General features: G+C 47.3%; 1 protein-coding gene across 5 annotated transcripts in view; it reads left to right on the forward strand.

Annotated features, from left to right (window-relative positions):
* The window catches only part of AMOTL1 (angiomotin like 1), a 112,678-nt gene that overhangs the window by 56,069 nt on the left and 36,667 nt on the right, over positions 1-19,942 (forward strand). For all 5 annotated transcript variants that reach the window (XM_059413011.1, XM_059413021.1, XM_059413029.1 and 2 more), the window contains 3 exons: positions 6,082-6,373; positions 12,245-12,389; positions 13,820-13,909. In XM_059413011.1, coding sequence (XP_059268994.1) covers positions 6,082-6,373; positions 12,245-12,389; positions 13,820-13,909 — 527 coding nt within the window. The remainder of the gene's footprint in view (positions 1-6,081; positions 6,374-12,244; positions 12,390-13,819; positions 13,910-19,942) is intronic.

Here is a 19,942-nt window from a genome sequence, read left to right on the forward strand (position 1 = left end):
GCTGAATGAGCCAAGAAACATGCTGTTTATTCTGCGAAAAAGCTCTGCAGTATGGGAATTTCAAAGGCTAGGGTCAAGTTCAGGTTACTTTCTTAGGAAACGTAACACAGTTCCAGCTATAATGCATGAGACCAGTGACTTCTTCAAACAAGAGGATTGCCTCTCGCCATCCTGCGTGGAAATAAATCAGATCTTCGTTTACACAGACTTGAGTCTTAATTTGGGCATTTATGAGTCTTGCTGGTGTCTGCACAATCAATGGGGGCCGGTGGGGAGGATTTGGGTTTGCATGAAGATTTGAGGGGTTTTGAGTTCTGGCTCTTCCATTTTGTAGTAAGTTGCGTCAGTTCTCTGTGCCTCAGTTTCCTTATCTGCAAACTATTACAGCTCATTTTTTCTAAAACCCATTCCCCACCCCCCCAACAAAGAGAAAGAAGGAAAGTAGAAATTATCTGCAGTCCCACTATCCTGAGATAACCAGAGTTCAGTAAGCTTTGGCTGTGTTGCCCCGAGGGTCAGAAAAATCATAAGAGAGTACTCTAAGTGAGAAAACTCTGCGTAAACAGGAGGTATTTTTGCTGAACGACGGGTCTTAACTCTTTAACCTCTTCACCACAGGCCAAGAAGCACTTTGTGATTTCATCTTGTTTTTAAACTCTTTTATCTCATTTTGTTTACTTTCTCTGATTATCACAATAATGATGCAGATTTTTTGGCTTATCTTCAGTTTCTAATTTTTCTACAGCATACATATATCTAAGTAATCTTGGATAATGAATTTTTTAAAAAGTAGCCACATGTGTCCATTGTAGAAATTTTATAAAGAAAAACAGGACAAGGAAGAAAAATCTATAATCCCATCACATAGCTTGAGCCACTCTGACTTCTTATTATAATTCCTTCTAGTCATTTTTCTCTGCATGGTGTTTGACACATACTAGGTGAAATCCTAATATGTCTAGATATGATTTGAAAAAAAGTCCTTTCTTAGGGACTCTATGGAAGCTTGCTGAACTGAATTGTTAATGTCAGTACTGAAAAAAGTTGTTTTGATTTTATGTCTCTTAATAAGTTTGCTTTGGAATATGTTTTTAGCAGTCTGCATTTTTTCTTTTGAATTCCTTGATCACATCCTCTTCCTGTTTATCCATTGATGTTTATTTTCCTGCCACGGTTTGAAAAGTTTTTAATTTTTTATTGTTAATCACATGAGCCAAATTTACTAAATGTTAGCATGATGACCTAATTTCAGATGAACATTGAGTTTCATGTATTGAACATACCTTGAACACCCTTGACGCCTGGGAATATGGGGAGAGCAGGGAGGGGTCTGACTGCTGGTCTCTTCGCATGAATTGCTCTGATGGTCATTGAATTCTGGAATTATCTCCCCAAATGAGGCCTTTTGGTGTACATTCAGTATGGTCTACAGCAGTGCTGTCCAATAAAAGTATAGTTACAAGCCACACGTGTCTACTCAAAAATGTTTTGGCAGCCACATTTTTTTTTTTTTAAAGTTAAAAGAAAACAAGTGAAATTAATTTTAAAACATAGTTAAGTTAACCTGTTAAAAACATATTTTTAAAAACACGTTTTAGGGGCGCCTGGGTGGCTCAGTGGGTTAAAGCCTCTGCCTTCGGCTCAGGTCATGATCCCAGGGTCCTGGGATCAAGCCCCACATCGGGCTCTCTGCTCTGCAGAGAGCCTGCTTCCTCCTCTCTCTGCCTGCCTCCCTGCCTACTTGTGATCTCTCTCTCTCTCTCTGTCAAATAAATAAATAAAATCTTAAAAAAAAAAACAAAACACGTTTTAGGGGCTCCCGGGTGACTCTGGGTAAAGCCTCTGCCTTCCGCTCAGGGCATGATCTCAGGGTCCTGGGATCCAGCCCTGCATCGGGCTCCGTGCTCGGCAGGGATCCTGCTTCTCCCGCTCCCTGGGCCCACCCCAGCTCGTGCTCTGTCTCTCAAATAAATAAGTCTTTAAAAAAATAAATAAAAACACGTTTTAGTTAGCTAAACCCATGATCATTTCAACAGGTAATCAGCATTGAAAGCTATTAATGAGACAGCTTACATTTTTGGCCCTGAGTCTTCTGATTTTGATGTCTGTCTTCGACACTTCCTGCACATTTCAGGTGTTTGGGAGCACATGTAGCTTGTGGCTACTCTTTGGGACCACACAAGTCCCAGAGGAGGTAAGACTCTGAGAGCGAGTGCCCTGACACATTCAGACATCACCTTGAAACGGGCTCTTGTTCTCTGCTGTGCTGCGGAAAAGTTCTTAGATGCCCAAGGTTCTGTGGCGCTGTAATAAGCTTTGATTCTTTACTGAGGTTGAGCATTAGGGACTGTGATCCTCATCACATGGGGTCTGAAGAGGAAGGGACACTCAGGTGGTTCTTCTTGCCTTTCTCTGGACACCAATGATCAGTGTGTGGTAATGACAGAGACTAACATGTTTAAGTGCTTGCCTCAGGATACACACAGTATGGCATGCTTTATATTCCTTGTCTCATTTAATTCTCGCAACAACCCTGTGAGGTAGGTATGATCATCTCGTTTAAAGATGAAGAAGTTAAAAACTCACCCGTGAGTCCATGGTTAGAAAGAAGCAGAAGCAGAGAAAAGAGACCCCGTGCTGAGGAATAGGGCTCTCCTGTACTAAAATGGGAGGTAACCCCCGTGTGGTGGGAGTATCATGGGTTTTAGGTCCCCCTAGTTGAAAGGCTCCCCCCCTTTTTTTTTGTTTTTTTTTTTGTTTGTTTGTTTTTTGTAGTGAGATCGCAGCTCTGTGAATCCTGAAGTTTGCACACTTTAAAAATAAGTTATGTATGGCGTGAGAGCAGTGAATGCCCAAGTTTGTGAGAAGTCAGTACAACAGTGTGACATGCTAATGTGACACATTATATCCAGGTGTCACATAAATATGGAAGTTTATGAACGAGCTTGTGTATGAAGGCCTGTGATGTGCACAGAGGAGCAAATGGACTGGTGATTACTTGTCACCAATGATCCTGTTTTCCCAAGTCAAATAACATTGTCACTCCCATTTTGAGCTGCATTTTGTGACCCCAAATACATAAGAAGGGTAGTGATGGGGCACCTTGGTGCTCAGTCGGTTAAGCGGTTAAGCCTCCGACTTGAGTTTGGCTCAGGTCGCCATCTCAGAGTCCTGGGATGAGCCCCATATTGGGCTCCATGCTCAGCGAGTGGTCTCTTTCTCCCTCTGTCCCTCCCCTGCTTGTGATCACCTGCACTCGAACTCTCTCTCTCTCAAAAATCTTTAAGAAGAAAAAAAAGAGCAGTGACATGGAGCTATGTTATTATACTGGCAACATCAAGATTTGAGATTCTACCTAGAACCGATTATCCAGAACCAATCTAAACACCAGAGGTCTCTTCTTCAATACAATGTTGAGGGTTTAGCCATTATTTGAAAGCACATCAAGCATATGTTGTCTCCCTAATTGCTCCTGGACTTAGGGGCCAAATCAACTGACACATGTGTATTGGGTACCAACCTGGTTTAAGCCATCATCTTCTACCCTCAAAAAACATGCTAAAAATTTGGGAGAAACGACACATGCGTGAAAAATTAAATAATATTACCTTTAAAATGAAAATTCAGGAGAACAAAAGACTTAATATAGGCCCGTGGTGGCAGGTTGTGAGAATCGTGATTTCAGCAGGTTGTCATTTTGGAGGAAAGAAGTGGCTACCAGTTCTGGGTTCGGGCTATGTGCATATGTCCTGAGTCGTGGATGATGGAGGGCCAATCTGCAAGAATTTCCTCCATGACCTCCATTTTGTCTCATAAATGTGACTCTTTAAATGCTGTATTTTTAATACATCACTGTAGACTTGGCTTTGCTCAGACATATTTAAGCAACTGGTCAGTTACTGGTCAGGTGGGTGGCACTTGGGAAAAGGTCACTGTCTGCGGCGCTCTGAGGCTCAGTGTGGGTATAGGCTCTCACAGTGGGCCCCAGGACCTCAGGAGTGAAGGACCAAAGGGTGGCTGCCTTCCCTCCCTGCTCTCAGCAGGACAGAGAAAAAGTGAACTGCGAGGACTCTGGAATCCGAAAGCCTGGGCGTGGCTCTCCTTTATGTTCCTGTTCTCTCTGTTCTGGTTCTACGTTACCATCCTGTGCTTTGTTCTTCTCATCTTAATAGGCTGATAATGAGACCTATTTTAGAAGGCAGTTATAAAGGTTAAAATGAGACGCTGAATGCAAAAAGTGCTCAGTCATTGTTAGCCGTAACAGAGGAAATTTATTGGACTTATGCGTGCCATGCTCGGTGCCAGGCTTTTTATTAGGGGCTGTGGGATTCAGATGGTAACAGTAATGGTGGTTATAGCTCACCCTTGTCCAGTGCTTACTTTGTGCCGGCCCTTATATATATTATTAAGCCCTCAAGTCCTTTAGCGTTGAGCTAAGTAGTACACAGTCCCAGGAGGTCAAGGCCCTTGGTGGCAAATAAGCTGGCTCTGTGACTTCACAGAAGGAAGTCAGGAACAAGTAGTAGATGATTACAGCATCGAATTCTACTCGCAGGTGTTTCTCAGTGCATACTGGTTCCCATCCTGTCTTTTTCCCTTTTCTTTGTGTTCTCATTGCTTGGGACGTGGCCGATCAACAGCATTATCTTTGGAAGCTGAGGATAGGTGGTTTCTGTTATGATCTCGTGAGAAATTGTCTGGTTCTGTTACACTCTTTCCCCCTCATTTCCACTAAGCCCAAATCTGCCTGGTCCAGATCTTTAATCTCACCAACCTGCTGGCAGAGTGGTGGAGCCAAGGAATGGACGTTTGCTGTCCTCCCCGCCCATCGTCCCTGGTGATGGTCTGTTTATTGAATGTATAACTGAGTTATTTACAAGGCCACTGTTCTCCTTAGTAGAAGAGTTCCCATTTTGAAAAAGTGAGTTCTTTTCTGTTGCCTAACCTTGGCAAACACCCTTTTCCGGCTTTGCCATGCAAGTGACTAGTCGCCATCATGGATGACTTAGGTTGGCATTCAGGAAACACTTCCTTTTGTCCTAGATGGGAAAAAGATGAGAAGATAAGCCCACCTCTGACCATGAGTGAGTCCCAAATCCCTGAGTTTAATAAATGTGAAAAGATAGATGCCGTGGCCCATAGTTGCCTGGGCCAAAGGGAACCCCCAAGCTTCAGACAGTAGAGATGCAGGATCATCTGTGCCCACCTCGGCCCCAAGGAGACATGCCATATCTGTTCTGTCTCTTCCCGAAGACTTGCCCATTTCATTGGATGGTACAATTTGTGCGAAGCCCCAAGTCTAGGAGTGATTTTTAAATTTTCTTCCCCTTTTCACACCCTGTGCGTGGTCTAACTGATGTCTCCCAAATCCATCCCTAACTGCCCTTCTGCTACGGCCTTGTGAGACTCCCATCGGTTCTCATTGAGACCACACGCAGCCTTCCTGCGGGGTGCCCTGCATGCGTTCTTGCCCCTGTGCATCTCATCTCTCCACCACCCCATGGGGCAGCTCCTCCATGGGCATGGACTACACTCTGAGGGCAGGGTTGGCCTTGGCTTACAAAGGCTCTTTCCTCTTGCTCTCTCTGCTCTTACCTTGTCCCACTTTTGCTGGCCGTGCTTCATATCCACGGGTCTGCCTGTGCTAGGTCCTAATGTAGGCCCCATACACCAGCCAGTTCTCCTACCTGGAATGTTGTTCTGCCTCCTCCTTTACCCTCTTGCCCCAGCCATGGACTCCTTCTGTGTGTCTTTCAGACTTCAGTCACCCACGTCCCCTTCCCTGCCCTCCCAGAATGAACTAGCCATTCACTGCCCCCCATCCCATGACCTGGTTTGGATGGCTCGCCTGTCTCTGTCTCCGAGAATGGAAGCTTCATGAGAACAGGGCCCTGGTAGCCCCCGCCGCCCCAGCAGTGCTGATCCAGAGGGAGAACACATTACCTATCAGTGGGTGAGGGCCTGGTCCCGCCATCCTTCGCCAGCACAGGGATGTACACCAGTGGCCTGGGGTCTCGCTGGGGACTTTCTCCTCCCACTGCGTTCCTAGGGTCTGATGCCTGGTCTCCACTTCCCTTGCAGCCGCCCCTGCCAGCTCCCTTTCCCGTCAGCGGTGCAGCAGCACAGCCCGATGTCCTCCCAGAACCCCCCGGTCAGTGGGCCACTGCACTCCGTGTCCTTGCCGCTGCCGCTCCCCATGACCCTGGCAGGCCCGCAGCCCCCGCCAGCCGCCTCACCCAGCCAGCAGCTCGGGCCTGATGCCTTCGCTATCGTGGAGCGAGCCCAGCAGATGGTGGAGATACTCACTGAGGAGAACCGGGTGCTTCACCAGGAACTTCAGGGTTACTATGACAATGCCGACAAGCTCCACAAGGTACGTGACTTCCCAATGGAAGGAGAGGGAGAAGCAGGGTCTCTGGGAGCGTCAGAATTTTTTACTGCCCGTCAGAGGTGGACACTGATGACCACGGGCCGTCAGTGACCCCTTTTTATGCCGGGCACCATGCAAAGCTTTACGGAGACAAATGAATAAGACACAGTGCATGCCTTGGAGAAGCTTCCAGGCCAAAAGAGGGAGCGTCCTCTGAGCTCATCCTTGCAGTAGAATGTCAGGTGTGGTGTGGGGGTGGGGTGGCCCTGGAGCCGAGACACAAGAGTTCAGTCTTATTCCCCTGGGTGGACAGTGTGGAAGAGGGAGCACTGAGGGGAACACAGAGCAATGGGTTGAGAGAGACAGGGTTCTCAGGAACCATGTGATTGCCCCTTGGGGTTCATCAGCTGGGCTCTGCAGAAAGCATCGTGGCCTCCAGGCTGCAGGTGAAGTCTGAGCGACGGCCTGCTGTCCAGCACTTGTCGGGCAGGGAGATGCCGTGCGAGTCCAGCCTGCGTCCTTACCACAGGACTATCGGAGTATGGGGCTTTACTCCAAGAGCCACAGTCAGTGGGAGAACTTCCAGCAGGATGAATGGCTGTAGGCAGTGATTTCATGATGTCCCACGTGTCAAGACCTGGAAGGCTTCTGGTTGCACGGAAGAGGTGAGGGGCACAGGCATCAGGATGTGGCAGAGTGGGAGAGCCACAGAGCCCTAGAGTTTCCTTTCTGGTGGGAGTGACCCTCTAGGAGTCTTAAGTTCCTGGCTCTGTCCTGGACACCCAAGGGCTTTCATGAAGAGGAAAGGGCAGAATAGAAAGCCCGCCTGACTACAGGAGCATTGCCATTTGGTCCTGTGTGATGGTTAGTGCTCCCAGCTGGCTGGCCCGAGTAGCGTTCCCCTCTCAGCTGGTCTTCTTGCTGGTCAGCGTTTCTGAAGTGGGAGTTCCTCTTCTTTCCTGGCAGTACACACTGGGAACAGTGGGCTTGGTGGTGCCAGTGTTTTCAGGCAGAATCTGCCCCGGCACGTTCGTGCAGAGCTTCTGCCCAAAGGGTCTGGAGCTCCCTGGAGTCAAGACCAGACTTGGCTCAGAGACCTCCGGATGCCTTTCTTGGAGGGGAAAGAATGAGAGCCAGAGAGAAAGGGGCTGCCTGAAGTTTGTGGCCCCACCCCCACCCTGGTTGCACCCCAGAAGCTGGGAAACAAGCACGTTGTCTTGTGGCCTTGGCTGTAAGTCCCTACTCAGACCCAAGCTTGCCTCAGACACCTACTGGGGCAGATTCCTTCTAGGCGCAGTCTGTACATTGGGAAGGAGCTCCCAACCCCTCCTGGGAAGTAAGTCGTTCTTTCTTCTCCCTAGTGAAGCCCTGTGGCAGAGAGGTCCAGGAGTTAGGCAGACCCACCTGAGGGCATTTTGGTCCTGGGTCTTTCCACATGGATGTCTCTGAATAGTGGAAGGTGCAGAAGTTGGGAGGTCTTGTTATTCTTGGTTGATTTTTTTTTTTAAATTATTATTAACATATACTTTTTACTGACCCATCACAAGCATCGCTGTCTTGATTTCGGTGCACATTTCTGTTTTGAAAAACCAAATCAATCTCCCAGGGGCTCAGCTTCCCCACACAGGCGATGATTCTTAATCTTTGGGGCCAAAAGGATTGTGATGATTAAAAAAGGAAAAATCAAAAGCGGTTTCCCTTCTGGAACTCAAAACTCCTTCAGTCCCTTGAATATTACAAATGGTTCTATGGTTCCTCCGCGTCATGAGTCAGTCATATGTCAGACTGGATTTGTCAGTTTGAACACACAGCTTTTTTTTTTTTTAATGTATTTTTTTTTTAAGATTTTATTTTTATTTATGTATTTGACAGAGAGAGATCACAAGCAGGCAGAAAGGAGGAAGCAGGCTCCCCACTGAGCAGAGAGCCTGATGTGGGGCTGGATCCCAGGACCCTGGGATCATGACCTGAGCCGAAGGCAGAGGCTTTAACCCACTGAGCCATCCAGGCACCCTGAACACACAGCTTTTAATGGAGCCCGCTGTGTTCATCACTCGTCCCGAGCTGTTGTCTGCAACCAGCACCAAGAGACACAAGGGCTGCCTGAAGGCTGTGACATAACCTTTTACAGCTTGTGTCCCCGAGGTGGGCCTTGTCCCAGGTCCTCCGTATGCATGGGCTGCCCTGCTCGGCCATCTGTCAGGACTGTTGGGTGAGGGGACGACCTCACTTCTCAGTGAGGATGACCCTGGTTTTGGTGGAGACACATGTGGCTCCCAAGGACGGGCCGCCCTGTGCCAGCAGTAACATCCAATCTGGGATACTCACAGTGTCGGGACCCCTGTGGAGATTCACTGTGAGGGCAAAACCAGAAGTAGATGAATTTTTAATGACAGGCCTTAGCCTACATATCCTGTGCCAGGAACACAGCGGGAAGGAACGGCTACATGCAGAGCCTGCCAGAGCGCGGCCTATCTAGGAAGACCCTGTTTCCAGAGAGGCACAAGGTGGTGATTCTCACTGCTAGTGTGGGACCAACGGCTGAGTACCCCTGAGAAAGTAGTTGTTTGTCGTTTTTCCTTTTGGCCATGCATTTTGCTTCTCTTTCCTTCCGGTTTCCCTGAAACCTAATTAATGGACAGAGTTTGCAGTGGGACTGGACCACGGGCCTTTGAAGGGTTCGGCCTCAGAAGCCATCAGGACCTAGGTGGGCATGTGAAGGGAAAGAGCCAGGTATTTCCCGTTCCCTAGGCTTGCCTGAGTGGAGACCCTGGTCTTTGGTCAGCGAACAGTGGTGGCTCTGATTGGGCGCTCTGTGGCTGAGACCGCAGGCCAGTCTTGTCCTGTGGGTCTCTGGGCTGTGCACCTGAAAGGGCTCAGGGAAGACACTGGTATCTCAAGCTCGGAGTAGCTGAGCTTTTTTCTTTCTCTGCTTCTGGTTCTTTTCTGGGACGGGGAGTGCTTTTCTGTGGGATCCCAGGGGCTGTGCAGCTTGGCCGGAGAGCTTCCTAACACCGGCCTGAAGGAAAGGCAGGTGCCATGGAGGCAAACCCGGGGCTGCCTCCATAGGATCCTCTTGGGACTCTGAACTGTCCCGGGTGTTTTCATATCAAAGCCAACCTATCCAGCCTGCCCCTTGCCTTTAGCAAATGTCAGGGGAAGCTTTGGTGTTCTGGATGGTGGGGGGGACACAGGTGGCTCCCATTCTGAAGGAGTGTGCAGTTGAGTCATAGACTGAAGTGAGACCGAAAATTCTGAAAATGATTCTAGGCCAAGTTCTCACCCCTAGGGATCCTCGCTTCATGTCCCTGAAAGATCATTCATTTTTCACTTGAATGTTTCCAGAGGAGAGACGCTCCCTCCTACTGGGCCTATTTCTAGAAAACATAGTTTGGATATTCTCCCTTCTGTTGAAACAAAGTCTGCATCCCTTGGACTCACTCCATTTCGTCACAGCTCTGTCTTCCCTAACACACTGAAGGGGACAAACGTCTCCATCACGACGATGGGAAGCTGCCGTTTCCCACAGGAAGTACCTTGTCCTGGACCAAGACCTTTGCCCTTTCTCAGTGGGTAGCTCCCAACATGTAACCATATCCCAGTTCCCGATTGTTTTAGGATTTAAGATAGTAACTGTGCTGCCCTGGGGATCCCTCAGTCTCCTTGTATAAAATGTGCCGAGGGACGCTCTTCCCGTGCAGGAGAGAAGCCACCATCGGGAGCAGTTGACCCGTGCCCGAGTCTGGCTTGAGGAGTGACCTGTTTGAGGAGTCGTTCCGTCAGCCTGCGTTTGTGTCAGGGGCAGGGTGCAGTGTCAGGACCAGAAGGGCTGTTTCTGCATTCAAGGAGCTGACAGATCAGAGACGTAAAGTACATACGCAGGACAGAATTCCAGCCAGATGAGAATACTGTGAAATCAGCCCGCGGAACGTTCCAGTGCTCCGCGTCCTGGAGGCAGGCTCCCGGTTGTCCTGGGCTTGAGCCAGCAGCAGCAGTTGCCTGGGGGATGCCTCAGCATCTCTGCTTCTGAGGACTAGATGACACCCCGTGGCCCAGAAGGGGACTGTCCCCGAGGCATCCCCATTTGCCCGAAAACAATGGCCACCTTTATAGAGGAAATTAGCCATCTATAGGCGGTATGTTCTGAAGCCATCTCTTTTGAAAACAAAATTAAAAGGAAGGAACATAATTTGCGGGAGGGCTGTGAACAGGAGTTAGGATGTGCTGTTCTCTCTCCACAGTACCCACAATTCAAGATCTCGTCAGAAGAAACAGAAAGGCCTGGTGAGATAAGGGGACCAGGAAAGGATCAGCTCTGGTATTAGGAGCCCTTTGGGAAAATAACCTTGTACCAAGGGGTGCCCTGGTGTTCCGCTTCACCCTGGGGGGCTGCCACTTTTCAGAAGCCCCCACACTGTCCAGCCTCTTCACGGACCTCTTCCCAGTCGTGACTTCCCGGCTCTGTTGTAACCTCTGGGACACTAACCACATTCTCACTCCTTCAGTGTGTGACACCCCCGGCTTTCTGTCTTACCAGCTCCTCTGTTGCACCTGCTGCCAGGTCTTGACGCACCCCCCCCCCCACCCCCAGCGGTGTAAGTCCTCCCTTTGGGTGTAGCTCCCACCCTTCAGTCTTCCTCTCATCCCTGGACTTCCTGTCATGTCAGAGACACACGCTTCCTTTTGTGGCCGTGTGCCATGGCTCCCGCACTGTCTTCTGACTAGAATGCGAAGCCCTTTGGTCATTTCTGCTTGGCAAAGTCCTGTTCATCCTTCGAGGGTTATTGGAAGGAGCATTCTCTCTGAAATCTTTCTGAAAGAAGCCTGTTCTTACCCCTGCAAAGTGACTTTGTTTAGTCTGTGAGAGCTTCCAGAAGCACCACACCCCTTATCTTGTTGCCTTGGAGAAGCACACATGTCTGGGGAGAGGCCAAGGCTAGACTATGAGTGCTCCGAGACCAGAAATCATCGTTAACCTCGTTCTTTGTCCTTGGCATCCAGACACACAGAAGATGCACAGTCGATACCTGCTTTCTTAGGATGTGTATTACTTACAGGGGTCTCAGCGGGGCCTTTCTGATCCGAGCAGTTGGGGTGCAGGCAGTGAGGGTGCCTGGCTCTTGATGACAGAGCTCTCCTGTGGACCAACCCAAAACACGGTACAGGCCTCTTGGTGCCCAGTGAGGGGCGCTACTGCTTCAACCCTCCCTGCTTGGCCTGTGGTCCCAACTCCAAGCAGCAGTTCCTCACGGTTCCATGCTCCTCTCTCCTGCATTTATGCTACAGAATGGTAAAATGGGAGCTGTTGGGATCTACTTCCAAAAACGTACGGCTGTAGGGGACTCCTGTTGGGACAGTGACAGCGACTTGGTACAGATGTAAATATGCCAGTGACAAAAGGCACAGTCCTTGACTTAGTGAAGGGAAGAGAGAACGATCTTCACCCCAGGAGTATTGTTCAGCTCCTTCACATGAAGAGGTTTCCTGTGGGGCATTTGTCTATAATTAGATACAAGTCCTGTGTCCTTATGTAGACACGCTCCTAGACAGAGGGGTAAAAATGCCTAATGATGCCTCTCCTTGTGTGGATTTTATGTTCCTTGGGGGTTGGGTAGGAGGGTGTCTGGAAGAGCACCGGACTTGGAGTCTGGAAACGTGGGTTCTGCAGGGTGGCATCGGGCAGTCCAGCCAGACTTGAGAACCAGGTTCTGTTGTGGCCCTTCCAGGCCAGAGGGGGTGGGGAATTGATGGCACCATCTGTAGATGGTGCCGCCGGAGATGTGGAAGGAAGACCCCGCCTTCTCGGCCGGCGTGTCCCGGAGGCCCCAGTGTGCGTGCCAGGAGTCCCACCTTCATGCCGCTTCTTTCTTGCAGTTTGAAAAAGAACTTCAGAGAATTTCAGAAGCCTATGAAAGCCTGGTCAAGTCCACTACCAAGCGGGAATCACTGGACAAGGCGATGAGAAACAAACTGGAAGGAGAGATCCGGAGGCTTCATGACTTCAACAGAGACCTCCGAGGCATGTCTGGCCCCATCCATGTGCACCCTGCCCTAGACTCCCAGGGAGCTGGCGGCCTGCTTTCTGGGCCACGCTGTGTCCAGTAATCTCGGGAAGTCCAACCACCTGGGGCAGGGGTGCTCAAAGAGCAGGACTGTTCTTTTCTCCAGTGTAGATTGTGTGTTGTGGGTTGCTGCCCTGGGCCTGAGAAGTGGCAGCTTCTAGGCACGAGTCCGTGAAAGTGAGGGAGCATGTGTGCAGCTTCTTCCCTGCTTTTAAGGGTCTGCATCAAACTGACTCCGTAAAATAAAAATAGAACTTCAAAATTGAAAAAACAATAATAAAATAAAAGTACTTAGCGTGATTTGTGACTCTGCGAAGAAGAATGTTTGAAAAGACCAGTGTTGGATGCCCAGCCCTTCCCACATCAGGCTGAGTCATTTGGTAGCCTTCTTTGAAAGCCATCAGTCAGCTCTTGCTGGATAGAGTATAGAAGGCAGAGCTAGACAGCATTCTCTTGGAGGAAAAAGACAAAGCCCCCAGTTGTGAAAAAAGTAGATATATATAAACTCCCTGAAAGTTGGAAGGCACCTGCTGTAGGATGTTGGCAGTCTCCAACGAAGAATGACTTAAGCCATAACATTTTACTTGTCTCTTAGCTAAGCCACTTTTCAGTTGCCTCGTTGGCGAAAACAACATACTGATGGTCTCCAGTGGCTAGAGCCTACCTTTCCCATTACCACAGTCCTTTTGTCTTGGGAATCATGGACATTCCTTACAGATATACCAAACTGAATTATTGAATTGAATAAATGAAGACTTACCAAGTGGTTTGAGCAAACGTAGAGCTCTCTAGGTAGAATCTCCATCCATTTTGATTTTTTAAAAAATTTTTTGATTTTTAATTCATTCTTATTTCTGTTTTTGGCTTCCCAGCTGCCTGTAGCAGCACAGGCTAACCGTAGGGCTGGTGGTCAGGGATAGACTAGGACTGGGTCTGAGGCCAGGGACACTTAGCTCCTTTTCAAGGACTTCCGAACAGAGGTTTTCTGGCCTTGCACATAGCTATATGATTCTTCTCAGAACTCGTGCTCCTGCTCCTGACCCCAGATTTTATTTATTTATTTATTTATTTATTTATTTATTTGAGAGAGAGAATGAGAGTGAGCAAGCATGAGAGGGGGAAGGTCAGAGGGAGAAGCAGACCCCCCTGCTAAGCAGGGAGCCCGATGTGGGACTCGATCCTGGGATTCCAGGATCATGACCTGAGCTGAAGGCAGTCACTCAAAACAACTGAGCCACCCAAGCACCCCAACCCTAGATTTTAGAACCTAGTCCTCTCGCCAAGAGAGATTCAGCTTGGGGTTCCTGGCACCCGCGTCGTTTCTTGCTGGGCTGGTGACTTTGGGTCTACATGCACGTCTTTGTGACCATGTCTTCTGTGTGCATAGATCGCCTGGAGACGGCCAACAGGCAGCTGTCCAGCAGGGAATACGACGGGCATGAAGACAGAGCTGCAGAGGGGCTGTACGCTTCCCAGAGTGAGTCTCCACGTTTCTCTGTCCTGCGTTGGTATTCTTAAAAACTGGGGGCCTGAGGAAGGTATCTTGTTAATTTTAAGTAGATTTCTAAGTAGGCAGTTTACCTCTTGTGTGTTTCATGTCACCTAGAGGCTGTTAGGCCTTGGAGGAGGCCCTCCTAGGTCTGCCAGACGTAAAGCCAAGGTTGATTTCTCTTATTTCAGCAGTGTTTATATTCCGTCTTTCTGACCTACAATTTCTCTCCGTTTCTCTAGAACATTCTCCAAGAAATAGCAAGGTCACAACCTTTCCCTCCACTCACCCCTTTAAATGAGGCACAACTCTTTTCCTCCACGGAAAGGGAAGGAGGTGCCTGGTGGGATCTGGTCCTCCTGGCATGGTTTTGTGCACCTTCGGGTGAGTGTTTCCTGGCTGCCCCTTGTAGCATCCAGTCACCGAGGGTCCCATCGTGCATCTCCAGGTGTGGCACTCATTTGCAGAAGACACTGAGCCCAGAATAAAATGATCAGTGGCAACCTGGGCTTCTAGATTTATTGGGAGAATATCTTAGTCTTTTTTACTGGAGGCAAGTGACAGAAACAAAGGGGTTTGAGAAATCATTGGTCAGGGTTTGAATCTCTGCAAATCCAGTGTATGTCACAAGTGTAAATATTCAACTCTTCCTTTTTTTTTTTTTGAGCGGTTTAGAAAATTGGATTTATTTTTGTATCGTAATTCTCAACAACATCGTGAGTCAGGTGTTCACAAACTACAGATAGTTGCTTCCAAAAACAGAAAGTCACGTGTTCAGGCAGTAGCTATCCCTTGTACGATGGTTTTCTGAGGCGTGGCCCCCAAGTACAGCCTTACATTCTCAAGGCAGGGAAACAATCAGTTCAATTTTCTAATTTCTAAAACTGTATGGTTGGGTTCAAACTCCTTGGTTTCCCCCAGATTTATTCATGGTAGCACTCAGTTATTAGTCTCAGTTTTGTGGTTTAAAATTCTGTTTCGGTAAATGGATGCTAATACCATTGAGGGATTTTGCCATAGAATCCTTGGATGTCTTGCAAGTGACTTGGCCTTTGTTTCAGATTTATATAAACAGCAGTCAGCATGTTGAATGGTTCAGTTTCCTAACAAATTTTACCTCTTCGTATGGGCACAGTCCACCCACCCTCTCATCCGAGCTTTTATTCAAAAGAGGAGTCATTTGTACTCTCTGCATTTAAGATTTTAATACCTGGATTTGGGTTCCCATGTAACTGGGTAAGAGGAGGTGTCTTGGCAGTTACGTCAGGAATGTCACCCTGCTGGGACTCTGCCTTCTTGTGGGGGATAGCCAGTTTCACCTGAGGGGCCTTTGTTCCTGCCTCCCAGCCCAGACTGTGGTGATGGAATAATAAGGGTTGGGGTTGTGTGAGTTGAAAAGTTTTCCTGAAAACGTTAACCTTCTGGCTGAAAGCTAACACATCAATAATACAGGCCAAGAGGGCCTTCTAGCTTTACAGGGAATGATTTGTTCTGTGCAAACATGCCTCACTGTGTTCCATAGGCATAAACAAGACGGTCCAGAGGCATTTTTCAACATCTTAAAGGTATCTCAGTGTTGATGTTTAATGTCATTGAATCTAGGCAGGGCATTTGAAGCAGGTTTGCTACCCGTGATGTCTAACAGATTTTTCAGTTCCTAGCCTTTACATGATATTTGTGCCTTTTCCTCTCCTGGTGTGGCAAGACAGGGACTTGAGATGTTATTTCAGGTTGCAAATAGGTTTTCTTCTCAGTGAATTGTAAAAACTCTTTGTATATTAAAGAAATTAACATGTCCTCTACTGTATATGTTGCAGATATTTTCCTCAGTTTTTCAATCTTTGATTACAGTGTTCTTTATGTTATAAGAGATATTTTTAAGTAACCATATTTATACCTTCCAGGCTTTATATCATGCTTAGAAATGCTTATTGCTCTCCAAGATTATAAAAGTATTCACCTACGTTTCACCTATATTCATCTTCAGATGTATTTTATTCACCTATATTCATCTTCAGATGTATTTATGATTTCACTGTTTACAAGGCTTATATTTTTGAAACTAGTTTGGGAGGCAAACCAGGAGGGAGACTAATGAACAGAGATGCTGGTATCTAGACAAGAGAGGTAGAGGTCCTGATGTGAGACAGAAGTAGTGATGGAGGGTAGGGGACAGAGTAGGAAGTGACAAAATTAGTAGGATTCAAGTGACCAGTTGAGTAATGGCAGTAAAAGAACCTGAGAAAGGGGTGTGAGTGAGCAACTGGATGGATGGTCACCCTTTACCAATAAAAAGCAGGAAAACCAGGTTGGGATTTGATATTTAGTAAAGGTTTGAGCATGTTGGGTCGTCTTGCTCTGTGGCCCATAGCAGAGTAAGCGGGTGTAACAGTTGGTGCAGACATACCCAGAAGCTGGCGACAGGCAGTGCCCTCTGTCAGGCTCTGGCATGTGGGCACATGTGGGCAGGCATGAAGTACCACCCCTCTTCATGGTTATTAATGTGTTCCATTATCTGTGTGTTCTTTTAGAAACTCTGTTATTAGAATTCTTTTTAAATACTTGGTAATCATACTTACAAACGTCAAGTACTGAAAAGGAGCCATCCTTTTTTTTTTTTTTAATTTTATTTATTTATTTGACAGAGATCACAAGTAGGCAGAGAGGCAGGCAGAGAGAGAGAGAGGAAAGCAGGCTTCCTGCTGAGCAGAAAGCCCGATGCGGGACTCGATCCCAGGACCCTGAGATCATGACCTGAGCTGAAGGCAGCAGCTTAATCCACCGAGCCACCCAGGCACCAGGAGTCATCCTTTTCAAGGGAATCTTTGGAGATTCTAGCCCTTGGGTAAGAGAAAGAAAGACTGTAGACCAAAGAGTAGTGACTTCTCTGGATAACTCAAGCCAAGGAGCTAGGGCTACATCACAAAGCCCCCAGCAGACACCTTGGCTGATGGAGAAGTTGGAGGGAAGGGAAAAGTAGTGACTGGCCCATTTGAATTTTTGTTAGGTATTCATGTTGAATCTAGGAGTCCAGGGCCAAGAAAGCCCAAGGAACTCTTGCAGTGCAAGTCTAAGCTGTAAAGCTCTCTTGGGTGGTTATGGAGGGAAATGGTTCTTTCCGGCCGGATCACTAATATCTCTGTTGCCCAGGGTAGTTTGCCTTTGAAGACCGAACTCTCTGCTCTTATGTTGGAGCCTGATGAAGACCTTGGTAGACTGTCGATGTGGTTACTACTTAGAACTGCAGAGTGAAATGAACATTAAACACAGTGATTATTGTGCCCCCCTTGGTCATGAAATTTGTCCATATTAGAAATCGCACTGGGGGTGCCTGGGTGGCTCATTCCATTAAGCATCTGCTTTTGGCTCAGGTCATGATCCCAAGGTTCTGAGATTGAGCCCCACATCAGGGGCTTCTCCGTCTGCCCTCTGCCCCTCCCCCCTGCTTTTGCATACCCTCTCTCTTTCTCGCATGTGTACGCATGCCCTGTGTCTGTCTCTCAAATAAATAAATAAAATCTTAAAAAATAAAAATAAAAATCACACTGAATTAAGTGTTTAGGGGTTTGATGACTGTGAGGGTTTTTTTTCCTCTATCACCTCATGGACTTGTGTCATACACTTTAAAGAAATTTGGTTCTATTTTATTTTCTGGGCTTGCTTGTTTATTTTTCTGAATATTTTTGCAATGAAATTGCTCCTGGAAAATGGGGCATCGAGCCAATCCCTGTTTTGTCTGTCTGTGTGAAACTGGGTCTTCTTTGTCCTTTAACCTCTAACTTACTGCGATCCCTGGTTTTCCCATCCAATTGTCTCCCACACACGTGCGCTCGTGTGTATCCTCACACACACCCCCGCACAGAGCAGAGGTGGGCGCTGTCCACTAAAGGCAGCGCCCCGGGAATGTCTATCATCACTCTTAGCTCTGTCGTCTCAGTGAGTACAATCACTTTAACTCTTCCTTTCTGAAAATGGATAACTCTGCAGAATTTCCATGCTATTGGGCCAGAAAGCCAAAAGTAAAATACTTGATGCAGGGAAACTCGACTGGTAGAGGTGATCGTCTCACATTCTCGGGTTGAGTGGGAGCTGATGAGCTGAGGTGTGCATGTGTTATTCCAGGCTAAAACCAGCCGCATTTCACAGTGTGCGAGAACTTGTCTCTACCACCTCTTTGGGATTCCTTAGGCCCTCCAGGTTCAGCATATTTGGTTAAACTTGAGTCTGTGTAGTTAGATTCTGGCTGTTAAATGGTGTCCCTCTCTCATTTAAAAAAATAATAATAATAAAATAAAGATGTTTTGGACATTCAGTTATTTGTCTAAGTTGTTGAGTAATGGCCGTAAAGAAGTCAGAACCATATGGGTTTGATTTCTCTTGTAATTCTCGGTGGGTTTGGAAATTGATACAAAAACACGTCTGTGACCAACCTATTTTTTTTAAGGTTTTTTTTTTTTTTTAATTTATTCATTTGACAGACAGAGATCACAAGTAGGCAGAGAGGCAGGCAGAGAGAGAGGGAGAAGGAAGCAGGCTCTTCGTTGAGCTGAGAGCCCGACGCGGGACGCGATCCCAGGACCCCGAGATCATGACCCGAGCCGAAGGCAACAGCTTAACCCACTGAGCCACTCAGGCGCCCCTGCGACCAACCTATTTTTAAAATTACAGCAATTTGCCATTTTCCGTGTGTCTTGTAATCGTCCTCTTACTCTTGATCCTGTTTGAGGTACTTTGATTTTCTCTCATAGAATATGAAAGAGACTGATTCAATTTCCTGCAAGAGCCTTCCTCTGGTGTTTGTGGTTCCTGGAAGGGCTTGCGTGAAACACAAAACAGAAGTTTCAGTGACATAAACACTGGTTCCGTTGACCCACATAGAGTGCAAGGAGATTGTTCTAACTCCTCGCTGCGTGTCATGACATCACATGGTGGGTTTCCATTGGGCTTCATTAGGAAGGACAGGAGAGAAGTAGTTATTTTTCCTCAGGTCCTGCCCGTGCTTACAGCTTCTCCCAACTTGGAGAGGAGCCTACTACAGCACTTACTTCACCTGCATTCCCTGTGGCTGTGATTTCTTTGCATGGATCCCCTCCTCTAGGTGGGAGAACCGTAGACATTCTTCACCGATAGTTGCAGTACCCACCCCCAACCCTCACTAAAAGCCCTGGAACCTTTTTATGTAATTGACACTCAGTAAATGTGTATTGAGGGAAGGAATAAAAGTGGAAAAATCCTTGTAACAATAGGCTGGAAATTCTCCTTCTGCAGCATCAGTATCAAAATGTGCTCTTTAGCTCAGTATCTCCCAGTCATATTTGGAGAGAACACGGGTTATCCTCAGTTACTTTAAGACGTTAGGCAAATTAGTAAAAGAACTGTCAGAATAGAAGCAACTTAAAAATGCTCAGGTGGGGGGTGCCTGAGTGGCTCAGTGGGTTAAAGCCTCTGCCTTCCGCTCAGGTCATGGTCTCAGTGTCCTGGGATCGAGCCCCGCATCGGGCTCTCTCCTTAGCAGGGAGCCTGCTTCCTCCGTTCTCTCTACCTGCCTCTCTGCCTACCTGTGATCTCTCTCTGTCAAATAAATAAATAAAATCTTAAAAAAAAAAAAATGCTCAGGGGCTGCCAGAGTGGCTCAGTCAGTTGAGCATGAGACTCTTGGTTGTGGCCCAGGTGGTACTATCAGGGTTGTGAGATCGAGTCCTACATCAGGCTCCACATTCAGCGGGGAACCTGCTTGAGATATTCTCCCTTTATCTCTCCCTCTGCTCTTCTCCCTGCTCCTGCACACACACACTCTCTCTCTTAAATAAATAAAAATCTTTTTTAAAAAAATTCTCAAATTCCCTTTTTTGCCTTCCCTCCTTTTTTTTTTTTTTTTTTTTTTAAAGTAGAAAGATACTGAAGAAAGAGTAGTCCTTTACTAGTAAGGACACTATATTTAATAGTGTCTTTCCTGAAATTTGATATTAATAGAGCTGACTTTGGTTCCATTGACTCCTTTGCTTTTACTCCCCTGTGGTT

This window comes from Mustela nigripes, chromosome 1 (genome assembly GCF_022355385.1).
Source record: "Mustela nigripes isolate SB6536 chromosome 1, MUSNIG.SB6536, whole genome shotgun sequence".
Lineage (NCBI taxonomy): Eukaryota > Metazoa > Chordata > Mammalia > Carnivora > Mustelidae > Mustela > Mustela nigripes.